This window comes from Myotis davidii, unplaced genomic scaffold (genome assembly GCF_000327345.1).
Source record: "Myotis davidii unplaced genomic scaffold, ASM32734v1 scaffold1036, whole genome shotgun sequence".
Taxonomy (NCBI): Eukaryota; Metazoa; Chordata; class Mammalia; order Chiroptera; family Vespertilionidae; genus Myotis; species Myotis davidii.
Genome location: NW_006287260.1, coordinates 204,881 through 226,850, shown reverse-complemented (window position 1 = coordinate 226,850; position 21,970 = coordinate 204,881). Strand labels below are relative to the sequence as shown.

General features: G+C 50.7%; 1 protein-coding gene across 1 annotated transcript in view; it reads right to left on the bottom strand.

Moving 5' to 3' along the window:
• ANKS1A (ankyrin repeat and sterile alpha motif domain containing 1A) overlaps positions 1–12,736 on the bottom strand; it is a gene marked incomplete at its 5' end in the record, with an annotated part of 101,616 nt that extends 88,880 nt beyond the window's left edge. Inside the window, 4 exons of the mRNA XM_015560837.1 lie at positions 261–336; positions 1,042–1,338; positions 10,754–10,910; positions 12,630–12,736. Coding sequence (XP_015416323.1) covers positions 261–336; positions 1,042–1,338; positions 10,754–10,910; positions 12,630–12,736 — 637 coding nt within the window. The remainder of the gene's footprint in view (positions 1–260; positions 337–1,041; positions 1,339–10,753; positions 10,911–12,629) is intronic.
• Positions 12,737–21,970: the final 9,234 nt, after the last annotated feature.

Below are 21,970 nucleotides of genomic sequence, written 5' to 3'. Positions count from 1 at the left end.
GGACCAGCGGCGTGAGCATTTGCAGGTCAGCCTCCAAGAGGGTCCAATTCCAGGCCACCTAACGCTCCCAGCCGCACACCCTACATTTTCCATCCAAAGCCATTTAATCCAGCTATTCATGAACAATTCGCACACTTGCAATCAACCAGTGGAGACATACATACAATGGGTTCAAGTGCAGCCAGCAAAGTCCCCTCTGGGGAGGCCGGGGACAGCAGCCCGGCCCGGCATGCGAGCGGACCCTGCGCTGCCGACCTCACCTGCGGCCAGCAGGATGTGCACCACATCGGTCTTGCCAAACAAAGCGGCCTCATGCAAAGCACTGCCCTTCTCCGTCTGGAAGGCAAACGAGAGCGCAGAGCGGGTGTCGTCAGGACAGCGGCCGCCCCGGGTCGGCGTGGCCACACACGACAAACGGGACGGAGACAGAGACAAGAAGGGGCGGGAAGGTGAAATAAACCACGCAGAGTCCTGTCATTATCGTTCCCATACCCCGAGCGTGGCCTGGCCCTCAGGGGTTGGCTGTGCCACCAGCAGGCCACACACGGCTGACGGTGGAGCCACGTCCGGGTACGACTTCCCAGAACTCCACCTTCCTGGGTGGGCGGAGGCCTAAGGAAAACGCAGGGGAAAATCCTCCTTCCAGTGAGGTCTGGTCAGGGCGAAGCCTGAGGAACGGACAGCGAACCAGCAAGGGAAACGCTGTCTCCCGTCGGCAAAGCCCGGCCGAGGGGCCTGGAGGGGCTGCCGTGCAGTGAGGCTCGGGTGGAGGGAGATAATGAAACGTTTCTAATCTCGAGGGCTCATCCATGACCACTTCTTTTCAGGGTGTAATGACTACGTATTACCCCTGGAAAGAAACAAAAACAACAGCCTCACTCGGGGAGTGTATTGGTCTCGAAAGCCTCCCGGTAAAACGAGCCAACGAATGGAAGCGTCTGACACGTGGTGCGAACGTGCTAAGAGACAGCCCAGCAGCACGCACGGTGCCTTTTCCGAAACGACTAAGTCCCGGAGCCCGGGAGGGCCTCAGGCCGCTACCTGGTAGTTGCTGTCCATGCCCGCGTCCAGCAGCACCTGGACCACGGCCCGGTGGCCGTTCCTGGCCGCCAGGTGCAGGGGCGTATGCTTCTTAGTGTTGCAGCTCAGGAGGTTGGGGTGCGCGTTGAGGAGCATCTTCACCACCTCCAGCCGCCCGTAGAGCGCGGCCAGGTCCAGGGGGGTCTCGAACTTGTTATTGCGCATCGTGGGGTCCGTGAGCTCCTCCAGGAGGACCTTTACCACCTCCGTGTGGCCGTACTGCGCGGCGCAATGCAGGGCCGTCTCGTTGTCATTGTTCTAAAGAGCCGACAAGCAGAGCACATCAGAAAGGTGACGGGCAGAGGGGCCTGACTGGGACAATCACCCAGAAAACCATTGAAATTTAAATGAGAAAAACAGCAGCAATACGTGGGGACTGAGAGAAGTCAGTCAGAATCCAGAGGTACTCCCCAGGGAACAAGGCCGACTGTCCACCGGCCACCTCTTCCCCAGGTACTGCCAGCGGGGAGCGGCCACCTCTGTGTGGGAGGGGGGACTCCCAGCCTGGGAGAGACGGGGATTGTGGCAGGCCGTGGGAGAAGCCCTGGCACAGACAAATGCCAATAATGTTACTGCCACTGGTGACTCATTTTAAACTTCAACTGGTTTTACAATTTATATTTACTCAACCCTGTGGTTCTGATTCTGGGTTTGTTGAGTATCCACTGATTCACAGACACGTTTTGAAGAGTGTGTCATGTGCTTAGCTTCTTGCATGCAAATAAATCAGCCGACAGTGAAAGCAACAGAGCAGAACACCAAAAACCGCTCTGGCAATGCCAGCCAGCAGCCGTCTCCAGGGGAGGGAGGCACTTGAGGTCAGTCACGGAGGAGCAGGGCCCCGGTGCTGCCTGCACCAGCCAGCGCGTGCAGAGTCCACAGCGGGAAGTGTTTCTACGTGACAGATCCCATCCGACACCAGGAAGTTGCGAGAAAGGTGCAAAATATTCAAAATTGTAACCATCCACTCAAATGGACACCCCAGGGCCTCGAAGCCCATGTGCTTCAAACTAAAGGTAGAACCTGGGATAAAACAGGAGAAGTTTGTGCTTTTTCAATCATCAGAAACTATTAACTACTCCAACGATGCTCCTTCTTTTATTACAACTGACGATGTATCATCAGAGCAAGAATAAATGATCTCCACGCCCCTTCCTTTGGAGGAGCACTGATGGAAGTAATTCCCCCACGAGATCCTGAGATTCCTGAATTCGCCCGGAAGCTTCTTCAGGGAAACACAGCTTCCGAGGGGTTTGCCCATCAGGTCAATATCATGCACCTTTCAGTGGCCAAGAGATAAAAAGTAAATGTGCCCACAACTGCTTTAAGTCCATTACTGAGGGGAAAGTAACAGGCTACGGAGCCACCCTAACATGCAAGCAAGTCATCTGCTTTTGGTCTGGCACTTGACTGCATCATTTTTTCTGGCTGCACCACATGTACCAGAAAGGTTCAGAGCTGTGGGGAGCAAGGCCCCAAGAGGCCAGAAAGAGCAGAGAAACTTAAAAATAAAGTAAGGACAGGAAGGGCAGTAGCAGGAGCCACATGCGAGATAAATGCACACAGACAAACAGAGGACGGCACTGAGCTCTAAGGGATTCGGGAGAGCAGCAGCTGAGGCGTGCGGCCCTCACTCCCCCAGGGCAACTCCACGTCAACCTAAATGTCTGCAGGGAAGGGGAAACACGGGGAGGGGGCAAATCCTTGGTTCCCTGAGCCAAACCAGCCATTTAGGACACGCATTTGGAACGCGCAATGCTAGGAAGCTATGGCAGGAGCTGCCTGAGCAAACCTGGAGCTGTCCCTGCATGTCTCATGCTGAGAAGACGGCCACATCCACAAGACCCACAGCCGCTTCCTGCAGCGCGACCCTGCGAGAGGCCTATCAGGGCTGCATCGCAAGCCAGCGTGACAGCAAGCGCCCAGGAAGCCAGCTTGTTCCTATCCAAACCCAGCCCACGAGGCCTTGTTTACTCCGAAGCAGACACAGTTGCCTCTTCTACCTCCAAGTTGTCTCCCAACAACCGGAATAATCCGTCCTTGATTTTGTGAAAAGCATGCCAGGAGGGCCTGACAACTGTGAAACTCTACACCAGTGATGGCGAACCTTTGGAGCTCGGCGTGTCAGCATTTTGAAAAACCCTAACTTAACTCTGGTGCCGTGTCACATAGAGAAATTTTTTGATATGTGCCACCGTAGTAAAACAAAGACTTATATTTTTTGATATTTATTTTATATATTTAAATGCCATTTAACAAAGAAAAATCAACCAAAAAAATGAGTTCACGTGTCATCTCTGACACGCGTGTCATAGGTTCGCCATCACTGCTCTACACTATCCAGCAGCAAATCAGTCTCCCTGTGCGTTTCACTTCGTCTCGTTGTTGCCAGAATGAAGGCAGCTGCCACAAAGCCGCCCTGCGGGGAGGGGTGGTCACCACCAGGCAGGCCCCACCCTGCTGACGCGGCCTGACCACATCTCCGCAGCACGGCAGCCGGGACGCAGCAGGAAACATCTCCCGGTGTTTCAGCCTCGCCAGACATGGTCTGGTGACCACGATAACCTGGAGTTTATGTCTGTGGTGAGCACGCTCGCAACTACTGACCACAGGCATCAGGCATCACGGTGAGCCTGACGGCCCAGCCATCAGGGCAGGAAGGCGTCAGGGCAGGAAGGCGCTACTGCTGATCCCTCAAGAGGGGCGGGTCCAAGGAGCGCAGACTTCTAACGGCCTGGAACCTTCTCTCCCACACCTTCCAAATTGCAGCACTGGTGCTCGCGACACCTCAAGAGTCTCCTAGACCATTTTACTATGAATCTGGACTGAGGAAGGGGACTGAGATGAAATACCCCAATTTTCTCCAAAATCTCTGCACAAACTCTCCATTCCCGCTCATCTCGAGAAACACTTTCATTTTCCTTGCTGTATATGGCCAGTACCTCTAAGACAAAAGCGATCCCTCATACCCTTTACACCTGGAGATCCCTTCGTTGTGTAAATCCACTCGATGTATGCGTTTACACACACACACACACACACACACACACACTACAAGCAGCACACACCACACAGAAACATTACATCTCCATGGCCTTTCTCTCCGTGGCACTATTCGGAACCATCAGTTCCCGGCCGAGATCGCACCCAGCTGCTCTCCGTGCGCTGCGGACAGACACCGAGTCTGGGGGCACCTGGGCGGCAGCTCTGTAGCAACGACGTACAGGCTCAGGAAATGGACCAAAACTGGAACAAAAGGACAAACTGGGTCTACTGAGATTCAGAAGATTCAGGAGAAATGTGTGTACTGAGTCCGCCACGTGGAAGGCAGGCTCTGACCGAGGTGAAGGTTTAGGAAGACAGATGTCAAACAGCCAAACCTCAGTGGAATCCTGACAGAGGCTGCCAAGCAGCAGTTTGCTTGTTACCAGGAGAAACAGACAAGAGGTGGATGGGCACCTGAGGTGAGAGAAGATTCCCGCTCTGGGGGCAGTTAGCTCAGATCAGTGGTTCTCTGCCTGGCTTCCTTTAGGAATTAAAGTAATTAATACTAAGCCCCACCCCAGACTCGCCAAGGCAGCACCTCGGAGGGGAAAGCCCAGGAAAACTATTATTAAAAAGCTTACCAAGCCCAGCCAGCTCGGCTCAGTAGTTGAGCCTCAACCTATGAACCAGGAGGTCACGGTTCGATTCCCAGTCAGGGCACATGCCCGGGTTTGTGAGCGCAATCCCCAGGAGGGAGCGTGCGGGAGGCAGCCAATCAATGCTTCTCATCACTGAAGTGTCTCTCTCTCTCCCTCTCCCTTCCTCTCTGAAATCATAAAAACATATTTAAAAAAAAAAAGGCAGGCACCCACTCACCAAGCACTCGTTCGCCACCATCAGGGGTGGGACAGGCCGCCAGCCGTGCCTGTGCTGTGGCGCACTGAACAGGAGGGACATGGCATTTCCCCTGAGGTCCCCGCCGTAAACCTACACCCGGAACGAGGGTATCAGACCAACGCAAACTGGTGGACAGTCAACAAAATGGACCCACACTCTTCAAACTGTCACGCAGTGGAAGGCTGGGGAGCTGTTCCAGGTCACATGTGATCCTGGGTGGGATCCTGGACCAGGAGAAAAAATTTGCTCTAAAGCAGTGATTGCCAACCTTTCGGACCTCACAGACCACCAGTTGGCATCCACTGCTCTAAAGGACATTATTGAGCCAATTAGTGAAATGTGAACATGGATTCTATATTGGATAACAGCATTAAATCAACATTGACCTTTCTGAATTTGATCATTGCATTATGGTTATACAAGTGAATGCCCTCACTCTTAGGAGATATGTGCTCAAGTATTTGGGGCTAAAGGCTCTGATGTCATAATTTCAAATAGTCCATCATCAACTATAATAACAGCAACATATATGGGAGGGGCATGCTAATACAGTGGGGCCTTGACTTACGAGTGTCCCGACTAACGAGTTTTTCGAGATATGAGCCGTCTCTCGGCCGATTTTTTGCTTTGAGTTGCGAGCTAAAATTCGGGTTACAAGCCAGCTTCAGATACCCCACCGCTAGTTGGTGCAGCGAACGTCACAGTGAACGCCACAACATCAGCCCAGAATCACATGTCATTGTAATGGTGAAAATTTGACATACGAGTAATTTGAGTTACGAGCTCCGTCACAGAATGAATTAAACTCGAAAGTCAAGGCCCCACTGTATGACAAAATACTAACAACTGGTTAATCTAGGAGAGCACAGTGCAGTTCACTGCATTATTCTTGCAACTTTTGTAAGGTGGAAATTTTTAAAAAATAGGAGTTTAATAAAAGCTTGCTAGATGATTCTGATGCAACCAGACAAGCTGAACAGCACGTGGGGACAACTGGTCTAGATCAGCGGTCGCCAACTGGTGGTCCGCAGACCTCCCGCAAGAGGTTGGCGACCTCTGGTCTAGATAACTTTCTGGTCTCTTCAAGCTCTAAGATTAAATTATTATTTTTTAATCTTTAATCTGCACCCAAGGATGTTTTTTCCATTTTAAAAGGAGTGTATAATGTGATATTTCTGAAATACCACACTTTTTTAAAAGAGAGAGTGGAAGGGAGGGTGGGAGGAGGGAGAGAGAAAGAGAGAAACATCGATGTGAGAGAGACTCCTGCATGCACCCAACTGGGTCTGGGGATCAAACCTGCAACCTAAGCACGTGCCCTTGCCCAGGAACCAACCCCCATACCCTGCAGTGTGCGGGCTGATGCTCTAACCATTGAGATTACTGGCCAGGCTAAGATTAAACTATTTTTAAGTGAATAGAAAAATAGATCTACCCTAAAACAATTTGATTGTTGCTCATGTTATGATATTCAGACTAAGTTAAAATTATTGTACTAGTAAAAGGGAAAAACAATTTCAATGGTTCCATCTTAGCTAAGAACTTATGTTTGGACTGGGTTATACAGACTTGTGAAAAAGGGAAGGTGGAGATGAAAGCTCATGAAAACTACCTCCGCTCCCCAGAAAGGCCCCTGAGATGGGTGCCTGATATGATTTAGCAGCAAAAGTTCTTTAGCAGCCAGGACAGCATGAGTGTTGGCCCACGAACCAGGTCACGATTCGATTCCGTCAGGGCACATGCCTGGGTTGCAGGCTCAATCCCCAGTAGAGGGCATGCAGGAGGCAGCTGACCAATGATTCTCTCTCATCATTGATGTTTCTCTCTCTCTCTCTCTCTCTCTCTCTCTCTCCTGTCTTCTATCAGTAAAAACATGTTTTTTAAAAAGTCCTTTAGCAAAACAACTCCTGGACACAAGCCAGGTCAATAAAAACCTCTGGGGTCGGGATGTAAACTAGGGAGACCGAGTCAAGTCGGCCCAAGAGGAGTTTGTACTCTTAGCGCCCAAATAGCTTAATCCCTTGAGGCCTGGGGCGGGGCGGGGAAAGGCAGAGGCGAAGGACAGTATTTCCAAACAGAGAAGTATACTCTTATTCCATGTACACTTCCTTTTAAGTGAGTGGAATGGAGGGACAGGAAAACGTGCTTTCAAAGCAAGTACCGCCCTTTAATCAGCTTCGTAGGCTGACCACCAGGGAATCACAGGAGGGAAACCAATCAGTTCAAGGTGCCTCCCCCAACAAAACCTACGAGGAACAAGGAACAAATCCCAAATTGCCGTTTCAGAAACACCACCTTCCACATTCCTCTTTAAGGGAGGGCCTCCAACAGGACTACTGACCAGATAGTCATACTTCATGTACATTACCTTAAACTCCAAAAGAACCGAGGAAAGTAGATGGCATACCCCACGTACAGAAGAGGAAACCGAGGCTCAGAGAAAGGAACTTGTTCAGGTCAACAAAACCAGGTACGTGGTAGCACAGAATTTAAACTCAAGCCCGTTGGAGAGGCGGTGACCTGTGAGAGGCCTCACTCTACCACCCCACCTTCAAGAAGAGAAGAAAACCAAGACAGAGTAACTTCTATTTTGAAGATGAGAAGACGGAATTTAAAGAGTGGCCCCAGACAAAAGCTAATGTGTTCCACTCCCAGACCACACTGCTTCCCCACCGTCAGGGCCCAACGGCAGGCGGCTGCCCCAGTCCCGCCGGCGCGGCTGCGTGTGCTAAGTCAGCGTTTCTCAGAGGGAAGCACGGTGTGCCTGCAGAAGCACCGCCCGTCTCCTCCCCTGAGCGGCATTTCAGAGCAAGAAAAAGGCAGTGACAGCCACATACCAGATGGCTGCCAATCAGCAAACCTCACCCGAACGAAAACTCAGACCAAACACAGCAGGTGAGAGCGCAGAGGAAGAGGCTACCGCGACCACCACCACCACCACCACACTCGGCCTCCACGTGGCGAGGGCTGCGGGCTGCAAGGCTGCCCAGCCTCACGGGAGGGAGACAATGCAACTAACTGCCCTGCTTGGCCTGGCAGCTCCACGCCCTGTTTCAGAGCCTCCCAGTGGCCACGCGTGACCATGGGGAGAGGAATGGTGGCTTTACAGTCCCGGGCAAAATGCACGAACCCGAGGAACTGCGGGGGCACACGCCGCAGCCTCGAGCCCCCACGCCGTCACCCACACCCCCTCTGCCTGCCACAAGCTCCCGAAAACCAGAGTCCACTTCCAGAGAAAACAGAACTCAGACTAAAAAAATGTAATCCAGGAAATAAAACGTACTCATTTTTTTCTGTGCTTCATAAAAAATAAGCTCCCGTGTTTGACATTTTTCTTTTTTGGATTTAAATGTGAGAAATACAATAGTGTCATGCAAACATATGGCCCCCTCTCCTTCCCCAATCCTGCCACTTGTACGCTTTCCAGACATTCCAGGGAAAGCACCCGCCGTCCAGAATCAGGATGGATTTAAAGCAAAACCACGCCCTGGACGCTGCATTTCCCACTCCCAGGCAGGCAGGCCGAGGCTGAAGCAGACACCAGGTGAGGGACCCGAGGGGACAGAGGGAAGCGAGGGGACCCAGGAGGAGGCGCAGCTTGGAGACATGATGCAGAGAAATCCTGACAGCAAAGTACACACCTTGGCATTGATATAAGGGTCAAAGGGGCCGTGCTTTTTGAGTTCTTTGATCTCAAGAGCATTCTACAAAAAGGAGAGGAAAAGAAAACGTGATGATGAAATGGATGAAACACATCAACGCACTTGCACAGCCCCGAGGGGCCCAACACTGCACAACGGGGATCAGCCCTCCGGGTGCCCGAAGGGGAGTTCATGGGGAAGACGCTCTCCAGGGCTCGGCACGCGTCACCCCCTCTTATCCGAGCATCCAGCTGAAACCACAGTCATGGCCGTTACAGAAGTCGATGCAGAGCTGGGAACTACCTAGATCCATTAGGTCCTTCAAGCTGCTGCCGCTGCCTTACCCCGGCCCCCACCCCACTCCCTGCCAGCCCCGCCCTCAAAGCACTGGGCTGAGTCCCACCAAAGGCTAGTCGGGGGGAGGCGGCTGTGAGCAGGACAAGCTAGCACACTCAAGTGGCTCGAAAGTCCAAGCGGCTGTGTTCCAAGGCAGACGTGAGCAGAGGCTTAGAGACGGCTGCTGAAATGTTTTTAAATGAGAAGGACTTCAATGGCTGACTGTTTTTTTCCAACACTGAGGAATATGACTTAACAGCAAACTTCCTTACAAACCTCCTCCAGATAAGAAAAGTTACAATCACTTTAGCCAGGAGGAGTCAGGTGCATTTAGATTCTACAGAGAACACTTTCAATTCTAATGTTATAAAAACAAACATCCTCACTGATCACTTTAAATGTCTGTTGCTCACCAAAAAGGACAGCCCAGGAGGGGACGGGAGGCCGATTAACCTCCACACACACTCTCTAGATGGGGACGTGGGAGCCCTGGCCCAGGTTCTCGCGCCCCGGGGTGAAGCTGCCCCCAACCCAGTCGTGTGTGAACAGCGCACGGAGGGAGCGGGCGTGGCCTCACTGACAGAGGGCTCTGCGAGTCGCCTCTTCCTTTTAGAGGAATAACCCTGATCTGGTCATACAGGGAGTTTAACAGCCTGCTCTCTGCGAGTCGCCTCTTCCTTTTAGAGGAATAACCCTGTTCTGGTCATACAGGGAGTTTAACAACCTGCTCTCAGCAGAGGCAGTAGGAAAATTATCCCACACGCAGCGAGGATGAGCGGCTTCTCTCATTCAAGCCACCAAGTATCTGCTTCAGTGCTGAGCAGAGAGGAGGAGAGCAGAATGGCTTGTCTTACAGGGAAAGCCCATCTCCTCTCAGACCCAAACTTCAGGGCATTTTACGGGAGGCCTGTCTAGAACAGGCATAATTCGCGTATAACTTTCCCAAAGCCATAGGAGGACCCACGTCCATGGCCACTGTGAGGTATTTTCACTCAAACGCTGCCTTTTTGTTTTCTAAGAATTGCCTCTGCTTTGTCACAGCATGCTCCCTCTTAAATTAACATTAGAGGGCGCCAGGGACATGCTCCGCATTCCGTGAAGACCCCGGCCCCCACTGCCAGGTCTGGAGCTCACTTTCACCAGGCTCGGGCCTTCCTGGGCTGCGAGTGCTGCCTCATGTAAAACAACAGCAGGGCCCACACGGTACTCACGCACCGGAGATGTGCTCACCAGCTGCAGTCGCAATGCCATGTCAGTGGCATAAGCACAAGCTGCAATTAACTAAGCCCGCCAGCTTGAAACAGGCGCTAAGCAGTTTTGCAGAATTCGCATTATTTCCAATTTTGCACAAGGTTAGTATTTATGTTCCTGTTAGTGTTATTCCACGCCCGCATGATTCATGTGCATATAAAATGCATCTCGCCGAAACCGGTTTGGCTCAGTGGATAGAGCGTCGGCCTGCGGACTGAAAGATCCCAGGTTCGATTCCGGTCAAAGGGCATGTACCTGGGTTGTGGGCACATCCCCAGTAGGAGATGTGCAGGAGGCGGCTGATCGATGTTTCTCTCCCATCGATGTTTCTAACTATCTCTCTCTCCCTTCCTCTCTGTAAAAAATCAATAAATATATTTTTAAAAAATGCATCTCATGGAATGGGATCTCCTTGATGCACTAAGAGGCGTGGTGCTGAGAGGAGGCAGCCACCCCCGGGCCCGGAAGAGCCGGTTCCTGAGGTCTGAGCTAAGGGACGGCAGCGGCGATGGCTGCGAGGTCTGGGCTGCGGCTGAATGGAAGCACGCTCCCTTCCTTCCAACCTGCTCGTTGACTCTGGTGTGAGAGGGCCCCTGGTGGATGAGCAGCCGCACGATCTGGGCGTCTCCTTTCCAGGCTGCCAAGTGCAGGGGGTAGCAGCCTTTGGAGTCGGCCACATTGGTCAGTGCGTCGTTCCTCAGCAGGACCTCGACCACGTCCCTGGAAGGCAAAGGTCAGTTATGAGTTTGCAGAACCCGGAAGTCTTTCCCGCCAACGGCTCTTGACACACGTGCACAGCACAAAGCGTTGCACAGCTGGTACCTCCTCTGGCTCCCCGTCCACCCGCGCTCGTGCCCGCCTCTTCCTTTTATTCCAGGGGCTTCTTTGCACAGTTGCGGGCATGCGGCCGAGCCGTCCCGTGTCCCACGACACTGGCTGTCCGCCTCCCTGTGTATCTCAGTAACCCAGCCATTTTCCATTGCTCTGGAAACGTCCGGTCCCCTTGTCTGAGCTTTGCAATGTCTCCTTGTTTGTGAAGTTTAAACAGCGTTCAGGGACAGCATTTACATCAACGTCATGCAAGACACATGTCATCACCCACCACATTATTCAGAGCAGCGGTCGCCAACCTTTCGGACCTCTGGTCCGCGGACCACCCATTAGCGACCGCTGCCTCAGAGCGCGCAGCGTGTGGGAGCTGAAGCGGCCAGCAGGGCAGATGCGAAGCTGCTGCCAACATGAGCCAGACGCCTGTGCTTTCATGTGATACATCCAGGAAGAAGGACTTGGCATTCTTCGAGGTGACACCACTGATTAAGCAGCTACAAATGTACAACCATCCCATGCACAAGGCCGGAGAAAAGCCCGACTGTAAATAAAAACAGCATCTGGAGATCAGCTTGGCTAACAAGCTAGTCTTTTAAGTTCAAGATCCACTTTAATTCAGGTCACCCCGCTATGTAAGGGGGCGGGTCTCTACATATTTCTTGTTAGCTTTGTCTAAAATGGCACAGGAAGGACGTGACGACCGCGTTCACTATATCTGAGAAACGTGTAATGCAGAAGGAACAATCAGAGTCAACTGGGCCTGGCCGAGGGCTGTACAGTGACACAGAAACCACAAGGTGTGCGGCCCTGCTCTGGTTCAGAAGAATCTAAAGTGGTTCCTATAATCCCTCCTCCTAAAAGCTAAACTTCTTCGCTCATCTCACAGGGTATGTGCCAATCTCTCTCTATTCTGTGATGGCCTGGTTCCCATTTCCCACATCCTGGTGGGCCTATTCACTGTACCCCACATGGCGCCTGCCCCTGGCAGAGCCCTCAGTCTCCTTACCTGATGGGCAGCGCCCGCTTTCAGCTGCCCATCATTTAAACCGACGCCTTCTTCTCCCAACCCCCAAGCACACCTCCAGAAACTCTCCACACATCCCACCCAATCCCAATAACCTCTCTGTATGTAAGAGATTTAAATAGGCCTTATTTTTCATGTGTTTCTTTCCTTAAAAATAGGTCTTACTGCCCATGAGGAAAAGTGGCAAAAGTAAATAAGTGACTACTTAATAGAAGGAAAGGTTCTCAGAACCGACCCATCACTTTTCAGTGTGCAGAGGGGCTGTTGCCTGACAGCTGCGCCAGCCCTCTCTGCCCCCAGGTTGATGCTCACATCAGATGACCGTGGCACTGCACATTTCGGGGGGTGGGGCGGGGGGCACCGAAGAAAAGGTAAAACTCAACCTTCGGCTCAAGCCTTTGAGGGGGGAGTGGGGAAGGATGTTCAAGTAGTTACGCACTAAAGAGAGAGTCGGGAATGCTGGGCTAAATTCAGTTTGTTTTTCTCAGCGCGGCTGCTCAGTAATCCTTCCCAGGAACCCAAAGGCGGAAGGCCTGCGTGGAAGGGTGGGTGGAAGGGCGGGCGGAAGGCGGCAGGTCAGTACTTACCTGTGGCCATTCAGAGCAGCGTGGTGCAGGGGGGTGTACCCCGTACTGTCTACACAGTTCACGTTGGGCCCTCTCCAGATGCTGTGGAGAAAGAAGAAAGGTCGAAGTCACAAACCAAATGTGGAGACAGCCAGCTGCTTGGGAAAGAAGCCTGTGTGATGTTCAGGCCCTTCCCCTGACTTCTGATAAAGGCCGGCGGCAGCTTACACAGCGGCCCCCCGCACCCTTCTCATCTGTAACTGCAGAAACCGCTCCGTCCGGGGCGGGAGCCTCTGAAGACTCCCAGGACCCTAAGAACAGCTCATTGAAAGGTCATCGGGAACACTGTTGAACCAAACCCCTCGGCCAGTCGCAGGCCTGGGGCCCCATCGCTATGCGGGTGCCGGAGGCTTCCGAGAGGCCTCCATACAGACCAGCGGTAATCAGGACAATTCAACCACCAGGAGCGAGATCAAAGGGCTCACATTCATAAAGCACAGGGATACATGTGCTAAGACGCAAGAGACAATCTGCCCTTCCTTTGTGGATGTGTCTTATTGGTAATAAAAAATGAACAGACCTGTAATTCCAGTGCCTCATTTGAATTAAAAGCACTATACTAGGAAGGTTGGAATGTCGTCTTATTTAATCCTCAAAGGCTTACTTCTGATTCCACACCTCAGTGCATCAGCCAGAGCTTCTAAAATACTCTAAGGATCCCGGCCAGTGTGGTTCTGTGGTTGAATTCAACCTATGAACCAGGAGTTCACGGTTCGATTCCTGATCAGGGCACATGCTTGGGTTGGGGGCTCAATCCCCAGTGTGGGCGTGCAGGAGGCAGCTGATCAATGATTCTCTTTCATCATGGAAATTTCTATCTTTCTTTCCCTCTCCCTTCCTCTCTGAAATCAACAAAAATATATTTTTAAAAATAAATAAATAAAATACTCTAGTAGAGGGCAGCCTTATTTTGGCCTTGCTTTTAAGGAGAATGCCTCTACTGTTTTTGGCAATTGGTTTGATACATGTAAACAAACATCTTATTTTTTCCTGTTTAAAGTATTATTAAAAACAGCTGTTTAATTTAAGCGCATTTTCTGCATCTATGGAGATAAACAGTTTTTCACATTTAACAAACTAATATGTTGTTATCAACAGGTTTCTTAATATTGAACGATTCTTTGATTCCCGGAATAAACCAAAAACCTTATTTGGCCATTCTCCATTATGGCCATGCTGGTGAATTCTACTTGAGAGTGTTTTGTTTACAATTTTCACATCTGCATTTGTAACTGAGGCTGGTCTAAAGTTTTTGCTTTTTTGCTATTGCTATTGAATGGCATTAGTGTTGGGGTTTGGTCACAGTCAGCTAGGAGAGATCTACCCATGTCTACATTCAGGAATCAATGACACAGAGCACTGGAACAATAAACAATCACCAGTAAAACCATCTGGGCCCAGAGCCTTTATGCTCACATGTTGGAAGCAATGTTATTTATGACAACAAAATCCTGGAAATAACCCAAAAGTCTATCAATAGAGAATGATTTGAAAACTATGGTATAGACCAGCCGTGGGCAAACTATGGCCTGCGGGCCGGATCCGGCCCATTCGGCTGTTCTATCCGGCCGGCGGAGCCGAAAGAGCGGAGGGTTCTCTTGCTCTCCCCTCCGCTCCTTCACCAGCAGCGGTGTTAACATGGCAACGTCGGGAAACACGGCCGCAGCTCCTTCTGAGTCCAGTTTAAGAACCCATTGTGGCCCTCGAGTCAAAAAGTTTGCCCACCCTGGTATAGACCCATAAGTAGAATTTCATATACCAGTTACACTGCTGTGCAATAAGACAGAATAGAGATTATAATATAATGTTAAAGAGAAAAAAAGAAACAAAATTCTAAATACTGTAGAGAAAGAATGCGAGGGGTATTTCTGAGGATAGTGAATTGAGTGCACAAAGTTTACTCAACCTCTTGTAAAAGTTCTACCAGGTGACAGAAATAATTCTCACCCTACACTAGAGAGAGAGAGAGAGAGAGAGAGAGAGAGAGAGAGAGAGACGGACAGACAGACATCAAGTAACTGACAACACTGAGGAATTCCTAAAAGGCAGAAATCAGATGGGGTCGGAGCGACAAAGATACAAATCACATACTATTTTTCACCCAGCAGACTGAAAAATGAAAATAATGGCGGGGAAACAAGCACTCTTACACCCACCGGTGTGAGCTTAAATTGGCGAATTCCTGTGGGAAGACAGTTTGGCAGCATCCACCAAAACCAAAAATAGGCATCCACTCTGTGCCAGCATTTCCACTTCCAGGCAAATGTCCAACGGAAACGCTGCACGGTGCACCGAGGGCCGTACTTGCACAGGTTGCGTCCATGAAGAATCAAAACTAAAACCTTAATGACCATCCTAGGTGAGCAGTTAAATACCAGGTACACCCATAAAATGAATTATATTATAACCATCAACAACAACGACAACAAAGGCAAGAAAAGAAAATGAGTTGGACCTCTATGGCCTGACATGGAAAGAGTCCCTAAGACATTCTTTGTTATGGGCAAGTGAAAAAAAGAAGCCGCTGCATAATACACAGAATAGGAACCCCGCAGGGTACATGTATATGTGCACCCCCTGAGGAGGGCGATGGGAACAGTGCTCACCCAGTGCTGGGTACCCCTGGGGAAACGTATGTTGGGGTTGCTGCAGAATGGTGAAGAGGAGCATTCATTCATGTTCCTTCTGCATTCTAGCACGGTTTAAAATATTTACAATGAAAATATTTCTATAATTTTTTTTAAAAAGAAGAACCAAATAGGAATGCTAATAATAAATGCATGTATATGTGAGACAGGGGCCACTTTATTGAGCCTGTAGGTATTAGGCCTAAAATCTTGAGGTAAATTTTCAGCCTGGCCCATGTGGTTCAGTGGTTGAGCATCGACCCATGAACCAAGAGGTCACTGGTTCAATTCCTGGTCAGAGCACATGCCTGGGTTTTGTGCTTGATTCCCAGCAGATGACTGTTTCTATTTCTCTATTCCTCTCCTTTCCTCTATCTCTAAAAATCAATAAAAACATACTTTAAATAAAAGAGCTAAAAGCATACTTTGAACCATGCACACTTTGTCACACCTGTATGATGATCTCATGGTCTAAACCAGTGGTTCTCAACCTTCCTAATGCCGTGACCCTTTAATACAGTTCCTCATGTTGTGGTGACCCCCAACATAAAATTATTTTCGTTGCTACTTCATAACTGTAATTTTGCTACTGTTATGAATCATAATGTAAATATCTGATATGCAGGATGTAGTTTCATTGTTACAAATTGAACATAATTAAAGCATAATGGGTAATCACGAAAACAATATGTAATTATATATTCAATACGTGTTTTCTGACGGTCTTCGGCAACCCCTGTGAAAGGGTCATTCAACCCCCAAAAGGGTCGTGACCCACAGGTTGAGAACCACTGGTCTAAACCAAACTGACAACCCATGCCTGACAATGGGTGAATGATTCAAAGTGAAACAAATCTGTAACGTCTAGGACAGTGGTTCTCAACCTGTGGGTCGCGACCCTTTTGGGGGTTGAATGACCCTTTCACAGGGGTTGCCGAAGACCATCAGAAAACACGTATTGAATATATAATTACATATTGTTTTCGTGATTAACCATTATGCTTTAATTATGTTCAATTTGTAACAATGAAACTACATCCTGCATATCAGATATTTACATTATGATTCATAACAGTAGCAAAATTACAGTTATGAAGTAGCAACAAAAATAATTTTATGGTTGGGGGTCACCACAACATGAGGAACTGTATTAAAGGGTCACGGCATTAGGAAGGTTGAGAACCACTGGTCTAGGAGGTACAGTTTTCATACTTATTTTCAAGTTGCTCCACAGGACAAAAGGTCATCATCCTATATAATAAAAGGGTAGTATGCAAATTGACCCTAACAGTGGACCTATCAGGAACAATGGGTCGCTACGACATGCACTGACCAGCAGGGGGCAGACACTCAATGCAGGAGCTGCCCCCTAGTGGTCAGAGCGCTCCCACAGGGGGAGCTCTGCTCAGCTACAAGCAGGGCTCATGGTTGCGAGTGCAGCAGCAGTGGCAGAAGCCTCTTCTGCCTCCTCGACAGTGCTAAGGATATTCAACTGCAGCTTTGGCAGGGAGTGGGCCTAATCTGGCAGTTGGACATCCTCCGAGGGCTCCGGGGCTGCCAGAGGGATGTCTCACTGCCAGCTTAGGCCTGATCCCTCAGGGAGTGGGCCTAAGCCAGCAGGTGGACATCCCCCAAGGGGTCCCAGGCTGTGAGAGGGTACAGGCCTGGCTGAGTGTCCCCCACCCCCAGTGCACAAATTTTCGTGCACCAGGGCTCTAGTTCTATTATAAAATAGGTAACACTAAAATACAAAACTAAATTATCTTCCCCAAATCACAAGCCAAATCAGTGGCAGATCCAAATCCCCCATTCCTGGAGCTCTTGGCATTTGGCCAAGCAAGGACTTTACAATCTAACAGGGATGAGATGAACATGTAATACAGGCTGTATATAATTCAAAGCAAGATGACTGGAATAAACCGACAGAACTTGGGAAGGAGGAAATACCGATATGAATTAAAGCAGTTGGGAGCACAAGTCTCCCAGCAACTACTACTCCATCAGGAATCTATCTTCAGGCACCTCAGTCCAGGTGCCAAAGTAACTTTAAAACTAAGATTTAAACTGGACTTGCTTTTAACAAAAAGGCAGGACTGAGCGAGCCCGCTGTCATTTTCTAACTTTCACCTCCATGTCCCTGGTGTAGAGGTTATTAGGGCTGCATATCCCAAACCAGCGCTAAAACGACCTCCAAACAATGAGAGGACAAGGAAGAAAAGTAAGAACTCTCCTGTATAAGCTGCAGTATTTCCAACTAGCCAGGCCTCCCCCATTGTTTTCTCTAACTAGCATTTCCTCTAAATACCCATTTGGAAATTTGGGGGAGTAGGGAATTATTAAATGAAAATGAACTGTTTGGAATTTTAGCTCCAGCCAGGATGGCAGTGACATCCCCCTCCACCCAAGTCTCTTCCTTTTTGGCAGCCCAGGAAAGAGCGAGGTCGTCCTTCTGACCACGGCTTGGGTTTCTCTAAAACAGTAAGTACCAAAGGGCTGCTCACCAACAAACAGAACGCGAGTACAATGTGCCAAGAGAACCAGAAGAAGAAGAAAGAACAAAAATGGGAGATTCCTAAACAAAGCGTAACCCGCACAGATTGTGCGGAAATGCACTGGCTGCCCACCACTGTGGAACAAACCCTCAGACCCGTCTCGGTGGGACGCAGCGCGGGGGGTCCCAGCCATCCCGCGGGCAGAAGCTCAGAACAGGTTCAGGGCTGAGGCTCTGCGGTTAGCCCGCCGCTCTCCCAAGCTTGCCGCTGCCACCGTCAGTTTTGTGACCAGGAACGAGATACTTGTCCTTCAAACCACAGTCTCTGCAGCTGTAAATCCTATGATGGGCTCCCAGCACTTACATGGCTTTGTGGAAACCAACTAACCTGGCTTAACAGCATTAGGGCTGGGGTGCGGCAGCGCCTGCGTGCACGGGCGCGATGCTGAGGCTTGGGGAGCCTCGCCGCCTGTGCAGGCATCTGAAGACACAGGAGGGGCAAGGAGGAACCTGACTGCTGAGACGCTGAGCTTTTGAATTCCCCTCGAACGCCTCTCTCCATTCATTTAAAAGCTGGCCATGCTGCCCTAGCTGGGTTGGCTCAGTGGCTAGAGTGTCGGCCTGCGGACCGAAGGGTCTTGATTTGATTCCCAGTCAAGGACACGTACCTTGGTTGCAGGTTCCCCAGCCCCGGTAGAGGCAGCTGGGGGAGGCTGCGGGAAGCAGCCAATTGATGTGTCTCTCTCACATCAATGTCTCTCTCTCTCTCTCTCTCTTTTTCTCTCCTGCTCTCTCTTCCTCCCTCCCTCCTTCCCTCCCTCCCTCCCTTCTGCGCTCTCTAAAAATCAACGGAAAAAATATCCCCGGGTGAGGATTAAACAAAACAAAAAACAAAACAAAAAAACAACTTGGGGTAAAAGTGCTTCATGTCTCTGTGGTCAGATAAGAACGGCAGGAAATACACCGAGACACTCTGTCCAGCAGACAGTGGCCCGCGCCACGCCTTTCCTGACCACGCTGGCTGATGCTGATGTCACCCGCCTCCCATCTCCAGACCATTCCGCACCTCCACCACAGCACCTATCACATGTGCCTGGAACCACGGCAAACTCTTCACGCTCATCTGTGTGACACAACGTAAGCCCGGCAGGGCACCGCACTACGCAGGAACTGGCACAAGGCCACCAGTCTGCCACTTCTTTTTTAAAAAATACATTTTTTTATTAATTTCAGAGGGGACGGGATAGGAAGAGAGAGAGACAGACAGAAACATCAATGATGAGAGAGAATCATTGATCGGCTGCCTCCTGCACGCCCCCCACTGGGGATCAAGCTCACAACCTGGGCATGTGTCCTGACCGGAAATCAAACCTGTGACCTGGTTCATAGGTCGATGCTCAACCACTGAGCCACTGGGCCAGTTTGCCACTTCCAACATTCAGTTTTCATCGAACTGCAACCCCAGTGTGACCTGGTCTTTATGCCATGTAACCTGCCATCCTGAATCCACCAAAACTGGCAGCGGTCTCTGGACGGGATACACAAGAATACTGCATCTGTACATAACACAGACAGAGGAACCGGAAGTTGGAAACAAAGTGCCCACCCCGCTTTCACCGCGAGGACTCGGTGCCATCAGATTTCGGGATCAGCTCTCTGGCAGCGAGCCGGGTTCACGTGGCAGCCCAGCCACCGCACTGCTGACTTTGCACAGACAGGTAACGGCACCCTGATGCACGGGCAGTGTCCAGTCTGGCTACTGCACTGCCTGCCCGTGCCAGGTGCTCCACAGTCTCCCTGAGTGCGGGGGAGTCAGACAAGCGAACAGCTGGCCACACTGACACTCGGTGAAGGGAGCAGAGAAAGGGTGGCCAGTGGGAAATGGGAGCGAGGGAGGCTTTGCAGAAGACATACTTGAGCTGAGCCTTACAGCTCAGAAGGCATCAGCGAGGCAGAAGAAACAGAGAGGAAACCCAAATTCAAGGTCCCCAAGGAGCCCCGCAAACCGGGGCCACTAAGTAACTGAGAGTGGCTGGAACCCAAAAGTGACAAGCAGTGAAGCAAGGACGGGAGGCGGGCAGAGCCGGGCACCACGGTCCTGGGTGCCAATGCCAGGTGTTCAGTAGGGACGGATCAGGTCTGTGCTGTAGAAAAGCCCTTCTGAGGAAGCTGGGAGGTAGGAACGCAGGTGGTTGATTTGTTATTCCCCATAGTGCTGTGATGGCCGCACGTATCGTAGGATTGGGGGGATCATTATGCTTAATAGTTACACAGGTGATGCAGTGGGAGAAGATCCAGGGAGCCCAGTCAGCAGTCTGCAATTCAGACTAGAAGTGAGGGCCTGAAGGAAGGCAGAGGGCAGAGAAAAGGGGAGAGATTCAATAGGAAATTGAAAATCTCTGACCTATTGACGGAGGGTGGGGGCCGGGGGTGCGTGTGACCGGGCAATTCAGTGGGTAATGCAGGGCTACTGTCTTGTGGTGTGGCAGTGTGAGGCAGGGAGGAGGGGGGAGGTGGCAGAGGGTTTGTTGTGCATTCACTGAGGCTGAAATGAACTTGGGCTCCCATACATAGATGTCCAGTCAGTAGGTGGATGTCAGGGTTTGGACCACCACAGTTATGTGGGCAGTTTAAAATGACAATGTTCAGCCCGGCCGGAGTTGCTCAGTGGTTGAACGTCGATCCATGAACCAGGTCACGGTTCGATTCCCGGGCAGGGCACGTGCCCGGGTTTCCGGCTCCATCCCCAGTGGGGGCGTGTAGGAGGCAGCCGACCAACGTTTCTCCCATCATTGATGTTTTTATCTCTCTCTCTCTCTCTCTCTCTCTCTCCCCCCTGAAATCAGTAGAAAAAATATATATATATAATGTGGAACTGAAACAAAATCCCACACTTGGCTTCATGTTCCTTCCAGTTCTCCGGGCTCTTGACCTTGACTGTTGAGAGAAAACAGCTTGGAGCTTTAGGAGGCTCCTCCCTTGCTCTCAGGAGGTCAACGGCTCCCAGAGCCCCGGGTCAGGAGAAGGTCTTCTCCATTTCAGACCCTGTGAAGCGGAGCAACGGGATGAACCTGAGGAAGGAGGCGCTGGCAGCTCTCCATCACTCCTGGTTACTGCATTAAGGGAGCTGGTCTCGTCGGCCTTTTTCTGCCGCGCCTCGTCGTCTCCCTCTGCAGTGACCCTCGCAAAGGCAGGTCCTCTGACCTCAGGAAGGGCTGGCAGTGCTCCAACACAATGAAACACTGCCCAGAGCCAGCCCAACTTTAAAAAGACTTCATCTTCCTGGATGAACTTGGCACACCCTGAACTAAGAAGCTTTCTAAAGACTTAACTGCTGAGGTTAAAGGAGAGACAGAAAGGAGCTCATGAAACCATCGCCGCTGTCAAAGAAGCTTGTGATCCTTCGAGAAAGACATAAAACCATCACCATCAACGCCCAAGGGATTCCACCCAGCTAACTGGGGAAAATGAAACATGCGTGCTTATTTCTGCCCACTGCTACACCTCATTAAAATGAGAGCAAAACTAACAAAAAAGGAACAGGAGAAAGGTAACAGTGAGCATAAAATGTCAACATTTGAGGAAGATGAAGAAGAGTTCGGCAGCAGAGCTGAGAGTGACTCCGTGGCCAGAGAACGGATGTCAATCCACACAGGCACCTGGGGAGGCCGAGGAATAAAGGCACCAGGTGGCAGAGGGCCTCAGGGATGGAGGGCTGGGAACGGGGGCTTGATACCAAGTCCGTATAAGAAGGCAGTGGACTTCCAGGTCTCTGGTCACATCTGGGGCAGCCAGTGGACTATTGCTCCTGCACCCGGGAGGGGGAAGGTGGGTTTATTCTGTAAAGAAAGTGAACCAGAGGGGCTCTAGACTTGGGGACATCAGGAACAGGGGATGCAGGGGAGCCACTGTACGAGGGGGAAGCCAGCATCCTGAAGGACAGCGCCCAGCACTTACCCACCTGGTCCCAGGGTGCTGGCAGCCCCACCCCACCCCAAATAGGAGGTTGGAAGATTCTTTCCTGGAAGATTCTTTTCTTACACAAAAAAGTTTAATGGATGCTGACTTTTGGGGATTCCCCAACAAAGCAGGTGGGCTCCTGCACAATCACCTTACAGTACGTAAAACCCATCCGTGGCAAGCTCCTCCCACCTCTGCACAGGCCTTCGCTTTTCAGTGTCTTG